General features: G+C 42.5%; 1 protein-coding gene across 15 annotated transcripts in view; it reads right to left on the minus strand.

The window, feature by feature from the left end:
• Positions 1-21,981, minus strand: part of TAOK3 (TAO kinase 3) — an 82,515-nt gene that overhangs the window by 14,368 nt on the left and 46,166 nt on the right. For 9 of the 15 annotated variants that reach the window (XM_040577202.1, XM_040577205.1, XM_040577201.1 and 6 more), the window contains 7 exons: positions 21,213-21,326; positions 20,040-20,131; positions 17,931-18,024; positions 16,405-16,486; positions 10,108-10,275; positions 6,983-7,189; positions 256-390 (listed from right to left, as the gene is read on the minus strand). In XM_040577202.1, the coding sequence (XP_040433136.1) occupies positions 256-390; positions 6,983-7,189; positions 10,108-10,275; positions 16,405-16,486; positions 17,931-18,024; positions 20,040-20,131; positions 21,213-21,326 (892 nt within the window). The remainder of the gene's footprint in view (positions 1-255; positions 391-6,982; positions 7,190-10,107; positions 10,276-16,404; positions 16,487-17,930; positions 18,025-20,039; positions 20,132-21,212; positions 21,327-21,981) is intronic. The other 6 variants (XM_040577211.1, XM_040577212.1, XM_040577216.1 and 3 more) reach the window with 1 other exon arrangement.

Consider the following 21,981-nt stretch of genomic DNA (forward strand, 5'->3'; position numbering starts at 1 on the left):
TCTAAAACGATATTAGCTTCACTCACAAATGTGGCTTATTCCACATAGACTGGAAAGATATGCAGTGTGAAAGCCCAGATATTACAGATATCCTACACCTTACATTTCACACACACAGCTAAAACATCATTCGGTGCAATATCTAGTTGCTATGCCAACAGATTAAAAAAATTAAGAGAGAAAAAAAAAAATTCTTGACCCCTTCCCAGAGAGAGAGAGAGAGACAGAGAGAGAGCAGGGGTGGGGGCTGCTTACCAAAGATGCTGATTTGATTGTGGCAAAGCGCTCTCGGTTCCGGTAGTGGAGGGCCTGATTCTGCACTGACTGGGTAGGCCGCACCTCAGGCCTGCGATCCCTGTGGCCCACCTCATCCCTTATAAATACATGATCCTGCAGAAATGGATAAAAACAAGGAGAAAGTCCAGCTGTGCTCTTTCCTCGGCGGCTGCCTGTCTCTCAGCCCTCTTTCTGCACAAGCACGGCTGTTTGAAATGCATAGTTTAGCTCTCTGCTAGCCCCTGCAGCTCCCACGGTACAAAATGAATAAGCAACACATTGCAGCTTCGGTTCGGCGTGTCAGCTGATCGCTAGCGGGATGCCTTCTGAATCCCTGGCAGATTTTTTTTTTTTTTTAAACCTCCAGTATTACATACGTGCGGAAAAAAAAAAGACTCAGAAGCACAAAGCAATGCAGAGCGACCGGGCTCCTCAGAAAGGTTGGCTTAAAGCACTGCAACCGAGTAATCCCTTGAAAAACGTGACTTCCATGTCTAGCAAAGCCGCCGCCGCTGCCTTTTAACACCAGAGCAACATTTTGCCTCATTCCCTTGGCAGCTCAGCTCCTCTGTCCCGGCGGCGGGACCGGCGTCCCGGCTCGCTCCCTGCCGCCGCGCAGGATCGCCTCCGCCGCCACTCAGGGATCCTGCTTTCCAGTCATGATCCTGCACGCTTCTAGCACTTTCTCTCCACAGCCCACAAAGGATTTTTTTTTTCCCTTTAAAGCAACAGCTCACGGGTTTTAGCACAAATGTTTTCTCGTGCAGCCTTCCCCTTCTCGCTTGCTGGCAAAGGCGCCGCGAGCAGCGGCCATGCTTCTGCCGAAGCGCCGCAGGCTGGGTGTGAGGACAGCAGAGCTCCTGGCGAGCCCACGGAGACCCCAACCAGCCACGCTCATCAGAAGCAACATTGTGAATCTGCTAATTGAAGAGGTGGCCTCCAGAAGTCAGCACACCTGCAGACAGCTCCTACCACTGCTGGAATCCTGTCATGTCCCGTGACAGGAGCTGATGGCCACGCACCCACCGCATGGCTCCCGGCACAGCTTCGTGGCTGCCCTCCTCGAGCTCCTTCTGCTAAACACCACCAATTCTTCCTGAGTTTCATCAGGTCTGTGGCCGTCATGGACACAAACCAAAGGCTGTGGAAGTGAGGAATGAGTACACTGAAGGTGAGCAGGAGACACCAACCTTTACACCAAGGACTGGCTATGGCAGTAGCGACTTTTGGGCTTATGCAGTGGGTGTCTGTGGGTGAGCACGAGCACCTTCGCCACCCTGTCACCATTCCAGACATCAGCCAGGTCAGAAAGACCCAGGACAAGAAACCAGCCAACGCGCACCAACGCTTCCACCACCACACCACTGTCGCACCAATGCTCCTCTCCCACTCCAGCTGCTCATTTCCCCCTCTGCTGTCCTCAGCGTTTAGCTTTTCCTGGTTTGGACCCGTGCAAATTCAACCACTTGCAGTATGATTTTCTCTTCTCCCACCCTTTGTTTCGAGCCCCTGTGCCCCAGGCTCCCCCTTGCCTTTGCAGGGCGAGCGCGATGGCTGAGACTGTCCTGGCACCCCCGCAGCTACCAAAGCCCCAGTGTGCCCAAACGATTAAAAAGGACAGTCTGCCAGACAAGTAGTGGGCCTACACAAAGTGCAATAACAAGTTGACGTTTCTTTTTACTTCTGTCATCCCCATGGTGGGCTTTTTGTTGCCCTAGCAGGGGGAGGCAGTGTTACAGAAGGGCAATTACCGGCAACAGGGCCGATCTTCCATTTTCCATCTGTGCACATTCACATGGCAGAAAGGGTGCTCCCAGACTTGCACGCTTTCCTGAAAAAAGGCTTAGACTCTAATAGTCGCACCAAAAATCCTGATTAAACAGGTAAATTTCAGCAGCATAACTCAGATGACACACATGGGTCCATGGGAGGAGCACCGCTCCCATGCCTTCTGTAGCTCTGCAGCACCCTCACGTATCAGGCCAAATATACACGGTCTGCTGCAGCACACGTGAACAAACAAGGTTCCTAAGGTCTTCTAGAAACACCCCTGTCCTTCAGTCACCTTCCTTCTCCCCATTACCATGCTAGGATGAATGTAAAATATTAAAAGCAGGCAAGAAGCAAACCACTGCTCAAAATGGCACGGCTTGCCCAAGGTCAGCCCATGGATGACAACCCAAATTTTGCTCTCCAGAGCCTCACCTCGGTTCCACCACACACCATCTTTTCATCCTCCTCACCGAACAGCAGGTTTTACAGTCCCTAGCGCCAGGCCAACTATCTCAGGAACATCGACCTAATGCAGCAGCCATGCATTTTTAAGAGCAACACTCACCGCCTGTTGTTAATGGTGATTTCGTGTTATGCTACGGACATTCTGAGCTGACTCCTTCCAGATAGCAGTAATCGTACTGGTAATTTTTTGTTTGTTTGTTTATAAAGAAAGATGTAGCTTGTTCCATGAAATGCTAGGGGGAAAAAAGACATTTCTGCAACAAAACTTCCTATGTGAATAAAATACCTGCTCAGAAGGCAACTGAATGAGCAAGCCACAGAAGCAAACAAAAAACAGCTCAGTAGGTGGATGGGAGTTGATTTTTTTCCTAATGATAAATCGATGAGAATTTTGCCTCAAATTTTAATCACAGCAAAACCGGGCAGACGGATCTATAAATTGTATTTCATAGTTCAGCACTGAACATTTGTTCAGCACATAGCAGCGTTGAACCTCTCACACTGGCAAAGTATCCCACATTAAGTGGAAAGATCTAACAAAACACAGAGGAAGGAGTCCCATCGTCTTCTGCAACCGATTCACAAACAACCTCCCCAACAGCAAACCGACCAACTGGATCAGCCTGAGGCAGAAACATCCAGTTTCACTTGACAGGAATATTCACCCGCGTGCTGCACCTCTGATGGCACACACCAAATACCTTCATGAAGAGCAGAGCAGTGCACAGAACTGCAGCAAATCCCCAGCTTCTAAGAATTTAAAGGAAGCAGGGTGCCATCGTTCATGTTAAAACACCGGACTAAAACTCAATAATCCACAGAGAGGTTGATGTATCAGGAGTCTTTCTAGAAAAGGCTTCAAGCACTGACCTCCTTGACAGCTCCAGATAGCACACAGGTTTCATCGCTGCCTTCGCATGCAAGCCAAAACTCAAGCCTGCAAGTCATTACACCCAAATATCCTTTACATCTCATACAACCACCACCTTTTCCAAGTATGAATCACAACTCCTGTCATGCAGGAGAGCTCCCACAGAAGAGCAGGGCAGAGGCAGCAGGAAGGCTGTGTGCCGACTGCGGCAGCGGTAGGCATCGGCATGCACAGGGTAGTTCAGTGGACTTGTGAAGTTGCTCAAGTTCCAACAGTTCTTAGAGAAGTCCATGTTTATTACGGGCATTGGGCAGTTTGTGAGCATCCTCTTTTCATGCCTTTTGTTACAAACTAGATTTTAATTCTATTTCAACAAAATTCTATTTTGTTGGTTTTCGGAAACGGGGCCATGATTAAGAGGGACGGCCGGGGGCATTCGTATTGTGCCGCTAGAGGTGAAATTCTTGGACCGGCGCAAGACGAACTAAAGCGAAAGCATTTGCCAAGAATGTTTTCATTAATCAAGAACTTTCAGAGGTTGGACTAGATGATCTTGGAGGTCTCTTCCAACCTAGACGATTCTGTGATTAATCAGAGGATTCCCCTGGCAACGTTTTTATTGTCAAAGTTTCATCTTTAAGAGGTAAGGACCAGCAACAACTCTGTACAGCAGAGCTGAACAAAACAATACCGTACTGGCTTGTTGCTTAGATTAAATGAGACTTATTTTTTTCCCCTTACTACTATAAAGTCTTATGGAAATAAAGTAATACCACACAGGAGCATTCCGAGTCCTACCGCTTGCCATACTTGTTTCGGACAGCAGAACAGCGTTCCTGGAAGCCACTTGGGTTGGCTCGGTCTGAAGCACTGGAGGTGGGGAATTGTGTTTTGCACATCCCCACAGACTAGTTCATCCTAAATTTTAAAATTGCACACAACACTCTGGGGTCGTGGTGCAAAGAAATCGAAAGGTCTCTGACACTTGGAGCTCTGAGTCTTAAAAAATGTGAAGGGTTCAGGCAATTTAGCCATCCTGGTCATTTGCAGAGTCTGGTACATCTGGAGGTTGTTAATTAACACATTTGTGGAATACCATAATTTTACACAACACTCTGATTTGACCTGTGTCAAAACAATCTAGTAGACGACCCTGTGTCCACATAATGCAGACAGCTGGCTAATTATGTTCATCTGTATTTTCTTTTTAGCCTTTAAAGGCTGATGAAATGCAAAACAACAGCTAACTTTAAACATGCACCCCCAGGTTCTTTTAATTTTGTTTGTGATTAGGCTCCGGAGCATTACAGAGCTCCCTACTTCTCACCTGGTAGTACAAAAACAGGTTGTGTGGATTAACTTAATCAGTTTATAGAAACAGTTAAAGCAAGCACAATTTGAACTTTTTTCTTTTTTTTTTCAGAATAAAGAACTTTAACTTGAAAATAGAATGAATGTATGCGTACATAAACCCCCTGAAATGTCCTGTTCCAGTTTTATTTTTTTCATGTATATATTAATATATATTTTTTATATTTTTTGTTTAAAATTGCATTGCCCCAAGTAACAGACAATCTAAAAAAGACATATATTAAATTAAAACTATATTTTCAGGGTAGTATATATCCTGCTATGCATACTCTAAATGCATACATACAGCAGAAGGTAACATTTGCCAATTGCAATGACACCTACTCCAGTCCAAGGAGCAGTAATCACGGCCCATTGTTAACTACTTCATAAAGACCATCAGTGCAAATCTGGCTCGTGTACTTCCAAAATTACTTTAAAACATCTGCTTTAAGTGACCTCTATGTGAGTTCTTTTACACCACTTCCGTTAAAAGTGTGTAAGATCTGTTCTTCCAAACAAGTAATAACATTCATGTGGTGTCATAATTATGCTTTTTCACAGTACAAGTGTTGTCTCATATATAGTGTGCAACCACAGGACTATGAGAGTGTATGCTCCCTGCCCACAGGTACCTGTAAACAGAGGCAGCTAACACTTCCTTCTGTCCATAACTTAAATATGACACCATACATAAACCGTGAGTTAGGAAGTTTTTAAAAGGAGCCTAACTGAATTGAGCATTGTTCTCAGCTGAATGTCTTCATCTTACAGAACACAGCAGTTATTACCATTCTAAGAGGATTGAATTCATAACCTCAGAAGTCTTCCTGTATTTGTACTTTGCAAGTGCCATACAATCAGTACAAAGTGAAACAGTATTCTTAATGCAAGCAGGAACTCTACTTCTTTCACAAATGCAATTTAGGTCTGGCAGGATTGGCTCACATTTTGTCTTCATCAACTGTAATGACACCGATCCATCAGTAATATTATAATGTACTATTGCGTAAATCAATCTCTCCAACTTCTATTTTAATGCATACATAAATATAACTACCTGGCAATGTGAAATCAAAATACACATTCTTGAAACCTACACAACATGAGAAACAAGCTCCAACTATAATCACCCAGAATGTAAGATCAGTCACGCTGCTCTTCATTCCGATGGTTCCTTGGACTGGCCTTTTGTACTTATTTTTTTCCAAAAAGGTCTCTCTCTAAAGGTGTTATTGAAAACATATTTGACAAAAACGTAACCCACTGAAATATATGCATCTTATCTTCCCATATCTTTAAATATGTAAGACAATCTTTTGTTGGAGACGAAATTACTTGAGAGGTCCCTTTTATAAACGCTTCAATATTCAGTTGCATAAATAGTGTATTTCAGGAGAAAAAAAATGCTTACAAATGTTTAGTTAGTTAAAAACAGGATTTGTTGCAACCCACAAATGTGAAACTCATACTTTTATTGCTGCTGTAACGTTTTAGCTCTTCTGGCAAAAAGCACATGTACACATTGAAGCTCTTTGCAAATGCAATCACACAAAGCCTACGCTTTACTGCCCACTAGCAAATGACACTGCTAAGGCCAAGCCAAAACTATTTCACTCAAACAATCCTACAGATTAGATGCTGACTTAGAGGTAAGCAACTTCAGTTTGCTATCTAACACCAAGAAAACAAAAAGGCAACAGATCACAGCATGCAGCAAAAGAGCAGAGCAGCAGTGAGTAGTATTTAACTGGAAACGTACCTCGTGGGAAGGGTCCAAAGTTCTGCACACTTCCACTTCTCATGAGGGAAATCCAAGTGCAAGCAGATTTTAATCATACACTGTGACTGGTAAACAGTTAGCTTTGCTGTGACCACTTGTCACCGTGCTACGCAGTACAGCACACTCATTCACAAGGAAACAAAGACTGAAGATACGAGCATAGGTGAAGGAGTGCACATGCGGGGCAGGTAAGGAGGCATGCAGTAAGTCTGTGTGGGCCCTGCCTACACACGGACAGTGCTACCCTTCCTTAGCCATCTCTTTGTATTTTCAGAGATTATCTGAACGCAGCTCAGCTGTTAAAATTAAAAAAACACAGAACTTGACTCTGGCAAGCCCATCACCAGCTCCTGCTCTCAGCAAATGGCTCAGCACAAGACCACAGCACACTGTTCGCTGGGCCCTACACAGCACGAGCGACAGCAGGGAGGGCAGGAAGCTTTGGAGAGCACCAGAGGACATACCTTCTTATGAACAACGGAGGAAGTGGAATTAATTGTGCTCTCGTCACTATGCATCATGACCAGTTCAGGGCTGCTCTCATCCAGGACCTCCTGCATGCTGCTCACACTGCTGCTCTGACTGCCTGTGCTCACGGACATGCTCGGGATGGAGTGGTTGCTGCCCAGACTGTCCATCTTCCTACTCAGGTTTGATCCATGCTCACTGTCCTATAAAACAAGGGGCATGGGTTACAGGTACCGCAGGAGGTCACCTACCCAACGGGTGACTGCGGTGCCCGAGGTTTGCTTTAAAGGCAACTTTGCAGAGTTAAAGGGGTTTTGCTCAGTATTTCGGCAACTACGTTTCTCAAGGCTGCCTAGATTATGCAGCACTCTATAGGGGGCAGTGAGCTTTTGCCTCCTCCCCTGCAATCCTCATAAATCAGACGTCAGGACAGTTTTTTGCACATAGCAGTAAGTCTGGGCACGACTCTGGATTGAATAGGAGGCATCCAGGAATACTGGATTGGTGGTGAAAGGAGTCTCATAAATAAGATAGGAACAATCTCTGAAGTTTGTATTAAAGTGATGTTCCAAGTTTGTATATGCTGCAACACATTTTGTGGGTCAGAAGAAATGCAAAATGATGAAGCCGTTCGTTCATGATTCTGTTATCTCAGGTACATCATGGGTGCAGAGGTTTTAACCTCCATGTCCCAAGCAGTCAGCAGTGACATTCTTTCAAGCTAAAAACAACATACTATCTTTGTGTTTTCAGCCAAGCTAAATTCTTATGTAATCTTCATTCACCTTTAAACAGCTGACTCAGAAGAGCCTGCATTATTACAGCGATTAAAGTTATTGTAATCTGCTTAGACATACCTAAATAATTGTTCCTCGCAAAGGACATGTTTTTCTTCTACAGACAAATACCAGAAGTTAGCATCTTTTTTTTCTTTTGCTCGTATACTCATATCAGCTCAGTAATCCCTGAGTATGAGCTTAATCTGGACTGACTTGAGAACGTACGGAGTCCCCAGTAATAAACTAATGGGACTGAAGATGCTTGCAGTGAGTTCAGTGAGGACTGAGAGCTCTGAACAGCCTTCAGCTCCTGCTCCGAAATAGCCTTGGTTCACCAAAATGAATGGTTGCTACTGCACCCAGTTCCTCCTGGCCTCCGAAGTGAGCTTGGGGAGAATTACATTTCAAATCAATTAACAGGATACTCATTTGGTTGGAAACTGAAAGAAAGATAAACTTGACAGACTTGACAGATACGTATTTGATTGTCTGATTATTTTTAAGCAATTAGCAGATCATTCAGAGCCTGTGTAAAAGCACTTAAATTCCAAAATACAAAAGAATACTATTTTACAGAGAACGTATACACAGGAGAACGAAAACATTTCCAGGATGCTTATATAAAGTTGCAGAAGAAATAACGTAATCAGGCATCTGAGATGAGAATGTGACTATGTAACTAATAAATACATATGCACAAAAGGGCAGAGAAGAGATTGCATATGCAACCTCAATGTTGACTTCCTGGCTTAAATACTTTCCAAATGACCTTTAGTTCCTTTCAAGAGCTCTGAGGAAAGCATTAGTGTTATTTTTAGTGTTAAAAATAAGGATTTGTAACGTCCCTTACACTAAGGTAGAAAGAGAAACTGGCTTGTGGCATTTACAGCTTCTGTTAACCATTAGTGACTGAAGCGAGTGCTGTGTTTAACTTTCACCATCAAGTAAGCAATGTACACACGAGCAATACAACCTCTTTTTGTAGTACGCAAGCTCAGGGGTAAATCCCAGTGCAGGGCATGCTGTGCACGTGCAGAGTGTGAGCTTCATTAGTGTTAATTCCTGGAGACACACTTTTTCCCCCTTTTTAGGGGTGGGGACAGGAAGAACAGAGGAAGATGCATCTCAGAGTCAACTGCTACCACACCTTGGCTGTTGAGCTTGGATCTGCTGAATCGTCAAGTGGGAAGCTCACTTCCTTGTGCTTCCGGTTCTGTCACTCTCCCGGCAGTTTGTCATACATAGGTGGACATAGCTTGAAGTTTTCAGTGCAAAAATCTGACGCCCCCGCTCTCCCTCCCCCAGATAAATAACCTAAAGATTTAAAGTTGCCTAGCTGGAGGGTCAGAACAGCAGCGCTTCGTAGCTTAAACCACAGTGGTTGCTGTTCTTGCTGCTTTCGTGCATCTTCCCCACAGTGAAGGGCAGTATTAAGCACCAGTCTGTTCTTGCTGTGTGCTCTCCTGACATCCAAACTTGCCCATCTCTTAAACCAATGCTCTAGCCTAGACTTAAAAGAGTATCTGACATACACAAGCCTCAAAGCCAAGTCCCCAAACATAGACTAAACTTGGGCATCTCACTGCATGTGATCTTGCTGTAGTGCAGCAAAAAGGAATAAAAACATCAACTTGTCTGTGATTTTTTGTGGTTGAGAACCAGGCATCGATTTATTTATCTAATGTGCCCGCACCAAACGACATAAATTTCCATCTAATCTCATCAATTGAAAAATGACTGTTTTTCTTCTCTGAACCACAGTTAGCGTCAATTATCATACCCTGATTAAGTGGGTTGTTTATTACAAGATTTAAATTGCAGCTGAGTTTTATATCTTTAATACAAAAGCAAAAAAGATTAAAAATTAAAAAAACAAGTCTTACTAATTTGGTGATTTGCTTTTCAGCTCACGGTAACTATACTATAAAGTAATGGGCCTATGTTAATTTCAAAAAAATATTAGCATTAATCAACTGGTCTTGGTTGTGCTTGTAGGACTGGAAACCTTGGACCATCAATAGGCCCTCCTTTATACAGGATCCGAGTTATTTTTCGTCATAGAGAATCTCCCTTCAAATGAGTTTCTTCCCTAAAGCTTTCAGAAGAAAGGCAACCATTTGAAAAAACAAAGTTTTAAAGTTGCCAATAAATGCACATCTAACACTGAGTAATGGCTGCTAATGCTCATTATCCCACCTGTCTCTGCTGGTTCAGATGATATTCCAACAACATGGACTGCATCCATATCTGGCTGTGCTTGTTCTGCCCCTTAAGGACAGGAACATCTCACTTGGCCTAAGATGATTTAGAACAGTGCAAATGGGGTAACAAAATAGAAGTACCTCCTCCTCCTCTTGAGACTCGGTTAGCGGGCCATTCCGTGTCTCTTGGAAAAGGATTTTCTTCATTTTCCGGTACTGAAGGTTATCCAGTTCACGTACTGCATCTTTTGTCCTTTGTATGAGGTCTATTAGTACCCTTGGTGGTCGGTCTCGGCGAACAAAATCATGCTATAATCAGGGAAATAAAACACACCGTCTCAGACATGACACTAGTATGTTTGATGTGAAAACAGGGGCACAGGGACTTCTCCCTCCCAAGAGGGGCATGAGACACCAGTTCACATTCAGCAGTTAGTAATACCTGTTATGAAAGACTCCAGCACGCTCAGCACTGATTACCCGTACCGTACTCATCACCGTATCAAACAACCAAACGGATCATGCTATGCCCTTTGAGTTTTGAAGCGTAGGCTGCAAAGCACTTTGTTGGGAAGTCAGAGGAACTGCTTCAGCACAGAACACAATCAAACGCAGAGTACAGAGAAAGGAGCAAAAATCACTCTGCAACTTGAAACTCATGTGCACGTACACAGCAGTGGCAGGGGAAGCAGGGTGGTGGGCAGAGAGGTCCTTTGAAAGCTCTCTACCCCGTCTCCCTGATCCACTTTTTGGACCGAGGTCAGGTTTTCTGGGCTCTCCGAGCATCAAAGCTGATTTGTTCCTTCCCAAGCCCCTTCACTTTAAGTGTACAAGGAACAAGACACTGCCACTTTAAACCCTGCAAATGCACAGGACTTAAAAATGAACAAAATGCATAAAGGATGAAGATTAATCAATCCTGATTATGGAAGATTACCTGCCTAAGCTTCATGCAAAGATTTACCCTGCATCTGACCTATTCCAACTGCAAACCAGTAAGAAGACTGAAGGCTTGTTTATTATCAAAGAGTTTAAGAAAAGAGTTTAAGAAAAAAAAAAACACAGTTCTTACCAACCCCTAAGGATGTACAAGAAGCACAGGTTTTAAGTACAGACTTAACAGTAAGTTGTTCAGGGGAAATTAAGTACGTGATGAAATGCTCTGCTCTGACTTATCAGCCACGTCCTCCTGTGCTGTACAACTGGTGATGGAGTCTGAAAACCCTGCAGCTTTCTGATTCAACCTCTGAGTACGTAAACAGTCTGAGCATACACTTGCCAATATTCTGTATGGGATCACTGCGTTCGGGTACGCTGCTTAATATACACCATAGGAGATAGCTTTAAAGCACAAACATCATCCGTGTGTTTCTAGAAATGTGAACAATGAAAGACAGGAATAGGAAATAAAGTTTTCTACCCTGCACTGCAAATGCCAGGATGGCCTTTTGTTAGGGAGCTCAACGGTTGGACCCCAGCTGCAAAGGTCTCAGGAGGATCACATCTGCCTGCCTGGTCTTTCTGGCCACAGCTGGTGAACTCGGGGAAACGCATCTCTCCCCTGGATCTGGTGGCACCCCTCAAACTCAAGCACTAATACAGCCACCTGTAGCTGTAGTAACAGACACAACAGACCCAGCCTTTCTTAAAACACAAGTCTTGTGCGCAAGAAAGTTGACAAGATCATCTTTTAATGATTTCTAAATAAGCACAGGAAGAATCATGCCGCAGGCTTATTTCTTGTTTTTAATTGAATTCAAACTATTGTGCATTTCAGTTTTGTTAAGGGAGAAAGCTAGTCACTTCGGTATCCATTTCTTTGCTAGCAGCGATGGTGTTTACTTTTGAATTATAACTAAAAATACTACATGTTATTTCCCGCAGAAGCAAAATGATTCATTTCTGCTCCTTTCAGATCTCCACCATTTATTTCTCTGTAAACAGTGGCAAACAACCTGCAGCTTATTTATGATTAGAAAAAAGGTAACAATTTTTATCTCATTGTAGATAATAGGTAATTTTTAGAAAGCAGTAACGCACTTGGAACAATGATCCTGAACTTAACTCCATCCTACCTATCCAGTGTATACTTGTTTATGCATATTCTTTAACACTGCAAATACTCCTTTCATTAAGTGACAAGCTATGTGCTTCATATTTAAGCTCCTCAAATATTAGAATGGGACCACATGGAAACTATAAGGCAGATGCATAAGAACATAAACGAAAGTCTTGTATAACAAGAACACGATTCTAAATGCTTATCTGCATGAAATAACTGAACTACATTTATAAGATGTAGTCACTGCTCTGCTAGGTACTGCAAAAACTGGTAAGAAATGATAGCTGATAGGACTTAATTTGTATACTTTCTTCAAATTGTAAGAAAAAAACAGACTCAAAAAGAAGTGGTTAACCTAAAGGCAAACAGTAAGTTGGCTGGAAGAGTAACCAACAGAACCAAGTCTCCTGGGAATATCATACAAGCTGAGAAAAATAAGAAAAAAGTCTTTAAAGAGAATTTTGTAATTTAATTTTGAAAGTGAAAATATTATTGAGATAGGTTTGGTATGTTTTCATCCAAGACAGTAAACTGAAATTGAATACATTCTAAAACACCTCCTAAAATTCAGTTCCCTTTAAGAAAATGTGGCCACAAAAATTTCTCTCTATTCCTGTTTACTATACGCAAGTATAAAAAAACCCTAAAAGAAAAAAGATCTTGAATCTTATAATCTGACAAGCTTTAGGGAGGAGATGTTTCCTGCAGGAGGGAACATCTGGGGTACTGCTCTGAAAGTCTAAAACCAAACAAAAAGACTGAATATACATAATTTAAGAATGACATCTCAGCTCCAATTGTTTGTGCAGACTCCAACCTAAGGTACTCCTGAAATCATATCCTTCAATGAACTTACACTATTCCTAGAGAGCAGAAAGACTGCCAATCCACATGAATGAATCATTCTGAAACCCACAACATAAACCTATTAGCTGGTCAAAGGATTGTCGGGGTGCTGCAAGCAGAACTGGAGAACAAAACGCTGGTTATGTGCCACAGCACAAATGGATCACAGGAAAAATATACCGGGCGCTGAAGAGAAAGTAAAAACAAGCTCGTTTGTCAGCCTTTACCTGGAAAGTGAAGGCATGAGGGTTAAATATTCTATATGGTCCAGGCTTAAAGCAAAGACAGAAGCAAGTGCAAAGCCAGCTATTCAGTAAAGAGTGCATGATTTCGATTTCTCACTTCAAGAACCAAGAGATTCAGAAACATCCATGAGAACGCATTTTACGGAGCTGAAAAAGCAACAAGAGAAGCCATAAAACAAAGGCTGAATGGTAGCCTTAGAACAGAAATCAGCATGAAAAGGCTGGCAGGTAGACACAGAGCAGCAATCTAACCTACTGTGGAAATTAAGCAAAACACCCTACGGAGCTAACAATTCCTCTGCTCAAATATTTAAGGAAAAACCGAGTCCTGTTTACCTGGTGTGAAACAGCAGCATGCCATGCAATTCTCACCAGCAGCTATGTACGGCAACCAGAGGAATAGCAGGGCCACTAATCAATTTTATAGAAAGGAGATACTTAAAAATGAAAAATAAAATAAAAAAAAGCCTGATGGAGAAGGGGCTGGACAGGATTTCACACATCCCTACTTTCTAAAGAAAAGCTGCTCTTGAATTTTCCAAAGACAAAGCCCTGGGAATTATAAACAGTTCCTGTACTTCTCAGGTAAACTGAACGCTGATGACTTGAAAATGGAACTGATTTAGGGTTCGCTGACAAGGCTCTGTCAAACTCAGGACACATCAGCCCCAGCACGGGTCCCCCTCCTACATGCTCATGCCTATTATGAAGCTACACGAGGCACTTTCCAAAATGATAGTTATTTCCAAACCTAGCTCTAATTAATTGGGTTCAGTATGGAAACTACTGAAGGGATATAAACAACTTTCTGGTAGTTGATAAGTTAACCCAGGCCTATTCTGTTAGTGCTACTTTTAACTTCTAAGCATGATGCACGAATATAGAAAAGGAGTAAACATTAGAAGGCGTTAATTAATCGAGAGCAATTCCTCAAAGCCCATGTAGGACAAAAAAATGATTGGAAAATGGGATCAGAAACAGATAGAAATACAACATTGCATGACTAGAGAAGCTGAAAAATGTAATGGCTGAAAATACACAATGAAAATAGATGCAGAGTTCGCTCACTAAGTAATAATCTACAGGCGGCACTAACCAGTAAATTTCTCAAGACCTCTGAACAAGACAGCAGCCAGAAGAATGAAGCAGCCCAAACCCCACTGCCGTAGCAGTGCCAGGCACAGCCTATGTAACCACTCCTGGCGTAACACACTGAGATAGCACATTAGCCAAAAACGCCTGTCCAGCCAGCAGAACTTTGGACAGAAATTAACCCCAAACCAGGATCAGACAGGCACAAAGGAATGACTTACAAGACTAGAGCAAAAAGGAAAGAGCTGAACTGAGAGCAGGCAGAAAGATCCCCATCCCTGGAGGTGCTCAAGGCCAGGCTGGATGGGGCTTGGGGCATCCTGGTCTGGTGGGAGGTATCCCTGACATGGCAGGGGGGTGGATTTAATGGTCTTTCAGGTTCCTTCCAACTCAAACCGTTCTATGATTGTGAACAGATTTGAAAGGTATGAACAGATTGGAATTAATCACGCTGACATTACCAGGAAAAAAAAAGTTTGTGATAACCTTCCTGAACTCCATCTGCATCACGCTGAAAAAAAACGAGACAGGACAGCTCAGAGCAACCCACAGCAATGCCAGCCTGGCCAGGGCATAACCTAGGTCACTCAGGCTCTTTCCATCCCTAATACCCGTTTCTTTAACTAATCGGTGACTATCTGTAAAACTTCATTAAGAGCCTAATCCTCTCATCACGTGGAGTATAATTCTCAAAGTACTTCCAGCTCTGCAACAGATTTGTTATTGCCTGTGCATCTTATGAAGACTGGTTAAGTCTTGAGTTTGAGTAGCAATTAAAATGGCTTTTCAGATTTTCTATTGCTTCCACAGAGAAGATCTGTAGCTAAATACAAGCCTTAAATCTTCACCGAAATTGTATATAAGCTTGGTAGCAAATATTGCCTGTTGCACAACAGAAAAATAACATTTTTCTCTACTCGAGAAGATAAACAGAAAAATTAAGGCACAATTGGGAAGTTAGCAGTTACAGTACTTTACACAAAATCATGCAAATGCCCCAAAGAGGTCATTTTTAGGGTAGCCTCCGGTTTCTTCCCTCATCTCTTCTCTGCTCTTTCAGAGGCCACATAGTGCAGTGTGGTCACAACTCAGGGCATCCTACTGACACTGCAGCGTAGCAGAGAGGCTGGTCAAAGTTCCTTCTTCTGCAAAGTGCTCAGAAGCATGCTCCTAAGGCCTCCCTACACAGAAAATTACTGCTTGGTATTCACATCTGCAGCACAGATTTAACTGATCCAGCTTTGGACCTGTCTGTCTTTGACAATACTTTCAGTTAAGGGATGTGCAGCTTTGTCTTGAAGGAAGAAAAATAAAAATAATTAAATATATCAATATGACACCTTTCTACCCCTCTGCTGGCAGCCCCCTCCTTCAGCTGAAGGACCTGTCACTCTCTCTGCTGGCTCACGGGGCATGCAAGTTCTCTAGCACAAAAGTAACCTCTGCCAAGCTCTGGGGTGTACGAGGAGCAGGGTGCCGGGCTGCTCCCTTAAATAACTCCTCACTCAGCAGTATAAGCATTTTACTACACAGCCTGCCTCTACTTTTCTCCAGCAGTTTGACTCTTGAGCATCATGTTATAAAGGGAATTGTAACCATTTCCTGATTTTACCTGTAACCTTAAATAGCCTAAAATACTCCAGCACTTCTAGCAAGGCCACCACGCTTTCAACCTTGAGCCTAAAGGCCACAAAGTTCTTCAGGAAACAAAGAGTGTGACTCTTCTGCCTTAGCAGCCTTAGAAGATGTTTGATGGGACATCTTAGAAAGGTGCATGCAGAGAAAAGGCAACCAATTCCCAACCTTAGAGACATACAGGAATCCCGCCTTGCACTACCAAAAAGCATAAGGCTTCTGCAAATTTTTCAGCTCGCAAGCAAGAGAAGAAACTTGTCCAATAAACTGTGTAGAATGCAGTCCTATTCCAGCAGGTATAAAGAGAATTCCAAATTCAGATCATGGGAAGCAGTACTGTGGTGGCCAGAAACAACATGCATCTGAACACATGCAGTTATTAGTTCCTTCAAAATTTCAAAGGTACTTTAAAAAAGACCCCCAAAACTACTGATACAGACAAGAGAAAAAGCAACAGTGTTTTGAAAAAGGGAAAATATTCATTCACCACCACTAGAATTACTTTGGGGTAGGCAAACACATTTTTCCCAAATTTCTGAAAGAGATTTGAAAATTTACCCGTAATAGATCTGTTGATGATGGCCTTTCCTGAGGTATTTTCTGTAAGCAGTAATCAACAAATCCCCTAAAGGAGTCTGACCTGTAGATTAAAAAAAAAAAAGAGGTTTAAATTAAAAATAAGCTTAGTATCTGAAATATACACAAACGTACTAGCAAAGAGCAAAAGAAAAACCCTGACTAATTTGTTCTCAAGTACTAGGGCACAACAGTTAACTGACTTTTCTAAATTCTGAGTAAGCTGATCCCACCAGTTCCTTCAGCAGTTAAAGGCTGTGGATAAAGACACGGCAGTTATCCCCAGCCACAAAATGAAAGCCGAACAAGAACTCTGTGTACCAGCCAGTGTTTTCAATTTTACTTCAGCTACTTAAAATTAGATGACAATGAAATTCACAGCAACTCTAGAAATGTGCTTGCTAAGTTAGCTGATGAAATGACTCCCTGCTCTCTAGATGCTTCCCACCATTTGCAACGCTGACTCAGGAACACATCTTGGTACATGGTTAGGTTCAAAGAAACTTTAGGCTTCATGTGAGCTTGCATCACAACCTGAAAGAAAACTAATCTTCCAGATGCTCATCATCTCAAAAGCAGCATAAAAGGCACCTTGCTTGCTCCTTGTGCTCTCAAAGTCACAGACAGCAAACAGGTGACTATAAACAAACTGCCTGCAATCAACAATACTGATTCTTGTACTGTATTCCCAAGCTGCTTCTACTCTGCATTGCAAATTCTGCACAAAATGATCTGAGTATAGGCGTGGAGATACGAAAGCAATTTCTTTGAATCTTGAAAAATGGACAAAAGAAAGATGATGAAATAAGGAAATTGATGTGGAGTGGTTTTGATAAAATGATTAGCAATGAAATAATTATGCTACTTAAATGCCTAATGGGGGAATTTCCCACCTCTCCAGGAGCTATTGTTTCAAGCCATCTGCAGACTCTACTAAGCAACACTCGATGGCTATGCTCCACTCTTGAGTAAAAAGAGCAGGACATGGAGTAATGCCTTTGCTCCCAGAGAATAACAAAACATTCTTGTATCAAAGCTTAGATTCTGGAACAAGAGCTCGTAGCATGGGGAGTATTTACTGGCCACAGAGCTCTGATGACTTTTGAAGTCCCTCACTGAAAAAAAAATAATCTAATTACCTCTGTAGCCTCTCTCCCTTTCCTTCACATTTCAGCTGTAGCATAACGCTAACAATTCTGTCAGAGATCTTTTGCAGCTGGAAACCTCACTGATGCCGAGCTAAGGCTGGCTTAATGTATCCAAGAATATTTTAATTCCTGCGGCATCTACAGCCCCATAATTATCACCTCCACACATTTAGATTGTAGCACAGCCAAAGTGACAGAAGGTCAAAACGGAGCCTGCCTACACAGGAGCATTATTCAAGAATGCAGTCAAATCACTCCACTGCAACAAACACTTTTCTTGTCAGATTTTAGCCATGCAGAGAGCATTGTGGAGCGTTTTTGGGGAAACAAAGCACAAAACCTGGTAATAAGCTCTCTTACCATTCATTTGACTGTAACGTAGGGGAATCATTCTGGGCTATGTGATATAAGGCACTCATTGCATTCATGTTGAAAAGTGGAGGCTTCCTTTCAGCTAGAAAGAAAAGAGAAAGGTGTGATAAGGCAGTCTGGAAAGAAAAGGCGAAAGATATGGAAGCATGAGCAAGGTATCGCTGCTAAATCAATAGCTCGTTACTGCTGTCATCACATTTAAGCCAATTATTGTAATCTTCTAGGTTATTCCAGGACAACCACTCAAGGAAAGCTGTTATTCACTCAAAGAGTGGATGAAGAAATCCAAAGAACTGGATGCAAATTATAAGGAAAAGCTTCCAGTACATTTTACCTCAACTGCAACTTTACACAGCTAATCCTCCATGGTAAAAATCATCAGCAGCCGACTAAAACAGAGCTCAGACATACAGCATGGCATCCATACCTAGGGAAGAGCTGCTGCCCATTTCATTTATCATTGGCAGTCACCTGTGGAAGTCGGACAGGTTGCCAAATTCACTTGCCAGGTGTCCGTTTAACTCCTCTTTATCAAAGCTCTTCCTCGTCCTTGCACTTCTGAGAGGACACCTGCCTGACAGCCCCCAAACAGATTTTACACAGAAATTGAGCAATGATAGCTTTCACTGCCATGTGAGTTGTGCCAAGCAGACAGCGATGCCAGGATTTTTATTTTTTTATTTTTAATCTTTATTTATTTATTTTAAGTTCATGTCAGGTCAGATCAGAGCAATCACTTGTCCTAGACATGCAGCACACATGCACAAACCACTGCGTTTTCTTCTCTTTAAACACTGCTTACTTTTGGCTGGACAAGAAATTAAGACACCAGCATTCACCGAAAGCCAAGTGGTGCTCATCAAGAGATCTGCCCCTTCACTCCTGACCCCATGCTCAGATATAGAATCACGCAAAGGCAAAGCTTTAAGTTTAATACTGCTCAAATTGAAAAGAAGAATTGAAAATTAAAGGCAGGTCCTTTCTAACACAACTTCTTAGGACATCTTGGCATAACAGTTGCTCTAACCTTCTCAAAACCCAGCTTGTAAAAACACAGACTGCAAACCATACTTTCCTCTTCTCTGGGAGCAAACAAAAATAGCAGCACTTTCTATAGCAGAACAGCAGGGGACAAGTCATATAAAGTATGAAGAGGTAAGATGTTTCTTAGACCCCAGCGGAAATACTGGAGACTTGCTTATGTCTCACTCCACTTCATGAAGCATTTCTGCAGTTTTATGCACGCTTGGCCATGCATTCAGGTGAGGTGCACTACACCTCCTCATATGAAAGACCTCATTGTGGCCATTACACATCTTCCAAAATCAGCATTTAATCAGTCTGTAAATTTAAGTATTTAGAATTCTTTTATATACACTATCTTTTGATTAAGATGCAGCAACTTGAACATAGAACATTACTTACACAATTCTGACACTGTTTTGAGTTCACAAGTTGGGTATTACCTGTGAAAACAGCTGGCATTTTCAACTTGAAGCTTTTCCTAACACACTGAATGAGCACGGGGAAATGGAGTAGGTGTTTGCCAAGCACAGATCACAACAGTCCTTAAGACTGGCCATGTCTTTGAGGATATGTTCAGAACATGGCACAGATATCCATAACAGATTAAAGCATCACATTTGAACAGTTACATAGACACAGAAAGTGTTTAGTTCTACACAGTCCCCAAGGAATAAAAGTACTTGTCATATAGGGAGCCCAGTCTCCATAGGCACCAAAATCCTACTTCTCAGTGAATAAAGCCTGGCAACCTCTAGGATAAGCATTGGTTTGGAAACTAAAAGACAGTTCAGAAGAGCCAATAAAGGGGGCTCAGTATTTGCAAAACAGGCCTGCAAAATGTGGTCTCTCTTGAACTTGCACACCAGATGAACATAGAAGTGCAGCAGCATTATTAGTGCTTTGCCCTTGATTTGCCACTTAAAGGTTTAACTCAACTGTCACTGCTTTCCAAGTCAGGCTTTTTAAAGAATAAACTTTAAGGAATAAGAATCTTCCATTTTTTTTCTAGAACCTCCCAGCAATTATTGGGGAGGGTTCATTATTCACATCAGCTGCAAAGTATTTACTCACCTAACTCAATACACGTGATCCCAAGGGACCAGACGTCCACCTTTCCATCATACTGCCCTTCGTCCATAGCAAGGATCACCTCTGGTGCCATCCTACCAACCACAGGACAAAACACGCAGGTCAGAGGACACAAACGGTGACTCCCAGCACATAGCTTACAATGAGATGGCTTCATCATCCTCAGCAGCACAGCGGGCCACAACTTCAAGGGCCAGCATGGAGCCGAGTAAAGCCATGCTGAAACAAAACAGAGCTTGCCTGCACTAGAAACTTATACAAGAGGTAGATTAAGAAAGGGAAGTAAATAAGAGGCCAACTTTGCTGTTAGCAAAACTTGCTGGCACGTGGGAGACCCACACTAATCTCAAAGGCATTGTCCCTGCAGGCAGACAGCAGGGACTGGGAGAGTCCTAAAGACGCCATCTCTCACCAGAGATGGTGGTTTTTCCATGGGCACACCAGGGGAATTTTCCAGTAGATACATGCAGCCCGTGAGCGTAGCTATGAAAGGAACAGAGAAATCTGGAAGAACAGGGAAATATGATGGTCCAGGATAAAGGGATGAATGCAGGGGGGAAAGAGCAGCAGGGCCAGCCTGGAAAAATGCAGCCTATTTGGTTTTGTTCTTCAAAGATGAAGCAGGCTTCCTGCCAAATGGGCTTGTTCAGAGGTTGGGCGATAGGTGACCTCCCATAAATGCCTGGGAGGTGTGCCACAAACTAAGTGGAGTGTAAAGCTATGCTGGCCCACTACATTAGGAATGCTAAGCAACTCAAGTGACCCCTAAAGCAAGCCTCTTCAAAACAGAATCTAAGTAGCTGTGTGGCTTCCAGTCTGTGGATCCGGATTAAGAAACTTCCCTTTCTCCATGCGTTTGCCTGAGTTCCACTACGTATAGCAAATGTCAATAATTTTTAAGCCAATGGTATTATAGCAGTCAAAACATTAACTTTCAAAGTGCTGCACAATCTACCTCTACTCATGGGCACTGAGAAAGAACCTGTCTCCTGAAGAGCTGGACAGGGGAATTGTAAAAACGCTGCTTTGTTAATATAGTTGGTTAATGTAGTTTTTATGCCAGATACTGTTTTTAGATTGTGGAATGCTGGAAACGTAAGACAGCAGTCTTAAAAAGACTGAAGTACTCCATGAAGTACTCCATGCTTTACTCACCAGTAAGGCGTTCCCACAAAAGAATTGGCAGGGGAGACTATAGATGCAGACCCAAAATCAGCTAGTTTCACTTGACCTGGTTCTGTTAGAAGAATATTTCCAGCTTTAATATCCCTTTAAAAGAAAAAAAAAAAAAGCACACTTCTGGTTACAGTAGAACAGCTTTGAAAAAATTACACATACACAGAACTCTGCTAACCTGTTCTCAAATTAAATATTCATTAAAAAAATGAGAGTTGTTTAGAAGCCTGGTATTATAGAAAACTAGAGAGATCAAATACCTGACCTTATTTGGAACAGAAATCTGACTGCACCCAAAAAGCGTGCTGGGGAATGAAGGACAAGGAGATGGGCCACGGTTGCAAGGCTGAGGTCCCAAACTGAGATCAAGGAGAGATTCCCCCTAATACCCAAGATGCGACAGATACCAAAAATGTTATTTTAATCTTTCAAGTGACCTAGGGTCCCTTAACTTCCTGCAAGTCTCAGATAATTCATACCTTTCAGAAATTAACAATAATGAAGCTACTGCAATACATATGGCACAAGACACTTTCAACACCTTTGGCACCATACATTTCCCAATTCCAGCAGTAGGTGGGTTAATTACAAATTAATTGCCCATAAAATGCTGAGAAAGGTTAACTCCATTTGCATGCCTTCTAAGAAACCTGGCAATGGGCCTATTCAAAGTTAGAGAAGAATTTGTCTGAGTACCATTTACTTCTAATCCCTAGGATTTCTGGCCTGTTATACCTGAAATATTTTT

The sequence above is a fragment of the Cygnus olor genome, chromosome 17 (assembly GCF_009769625.2).
Source record: "Cygnus olor isolate bCygOlo1 chromosome 17, bCygOlo1.pri.v2, whole genome shotgun sequence".
Taxonomy (NCBI): domain Eukaryota; kingdom Metazoa; phylum Chordata; class Aves; order Anseriformes; family Anatidae; genus Cygnus; species Cygnus olor.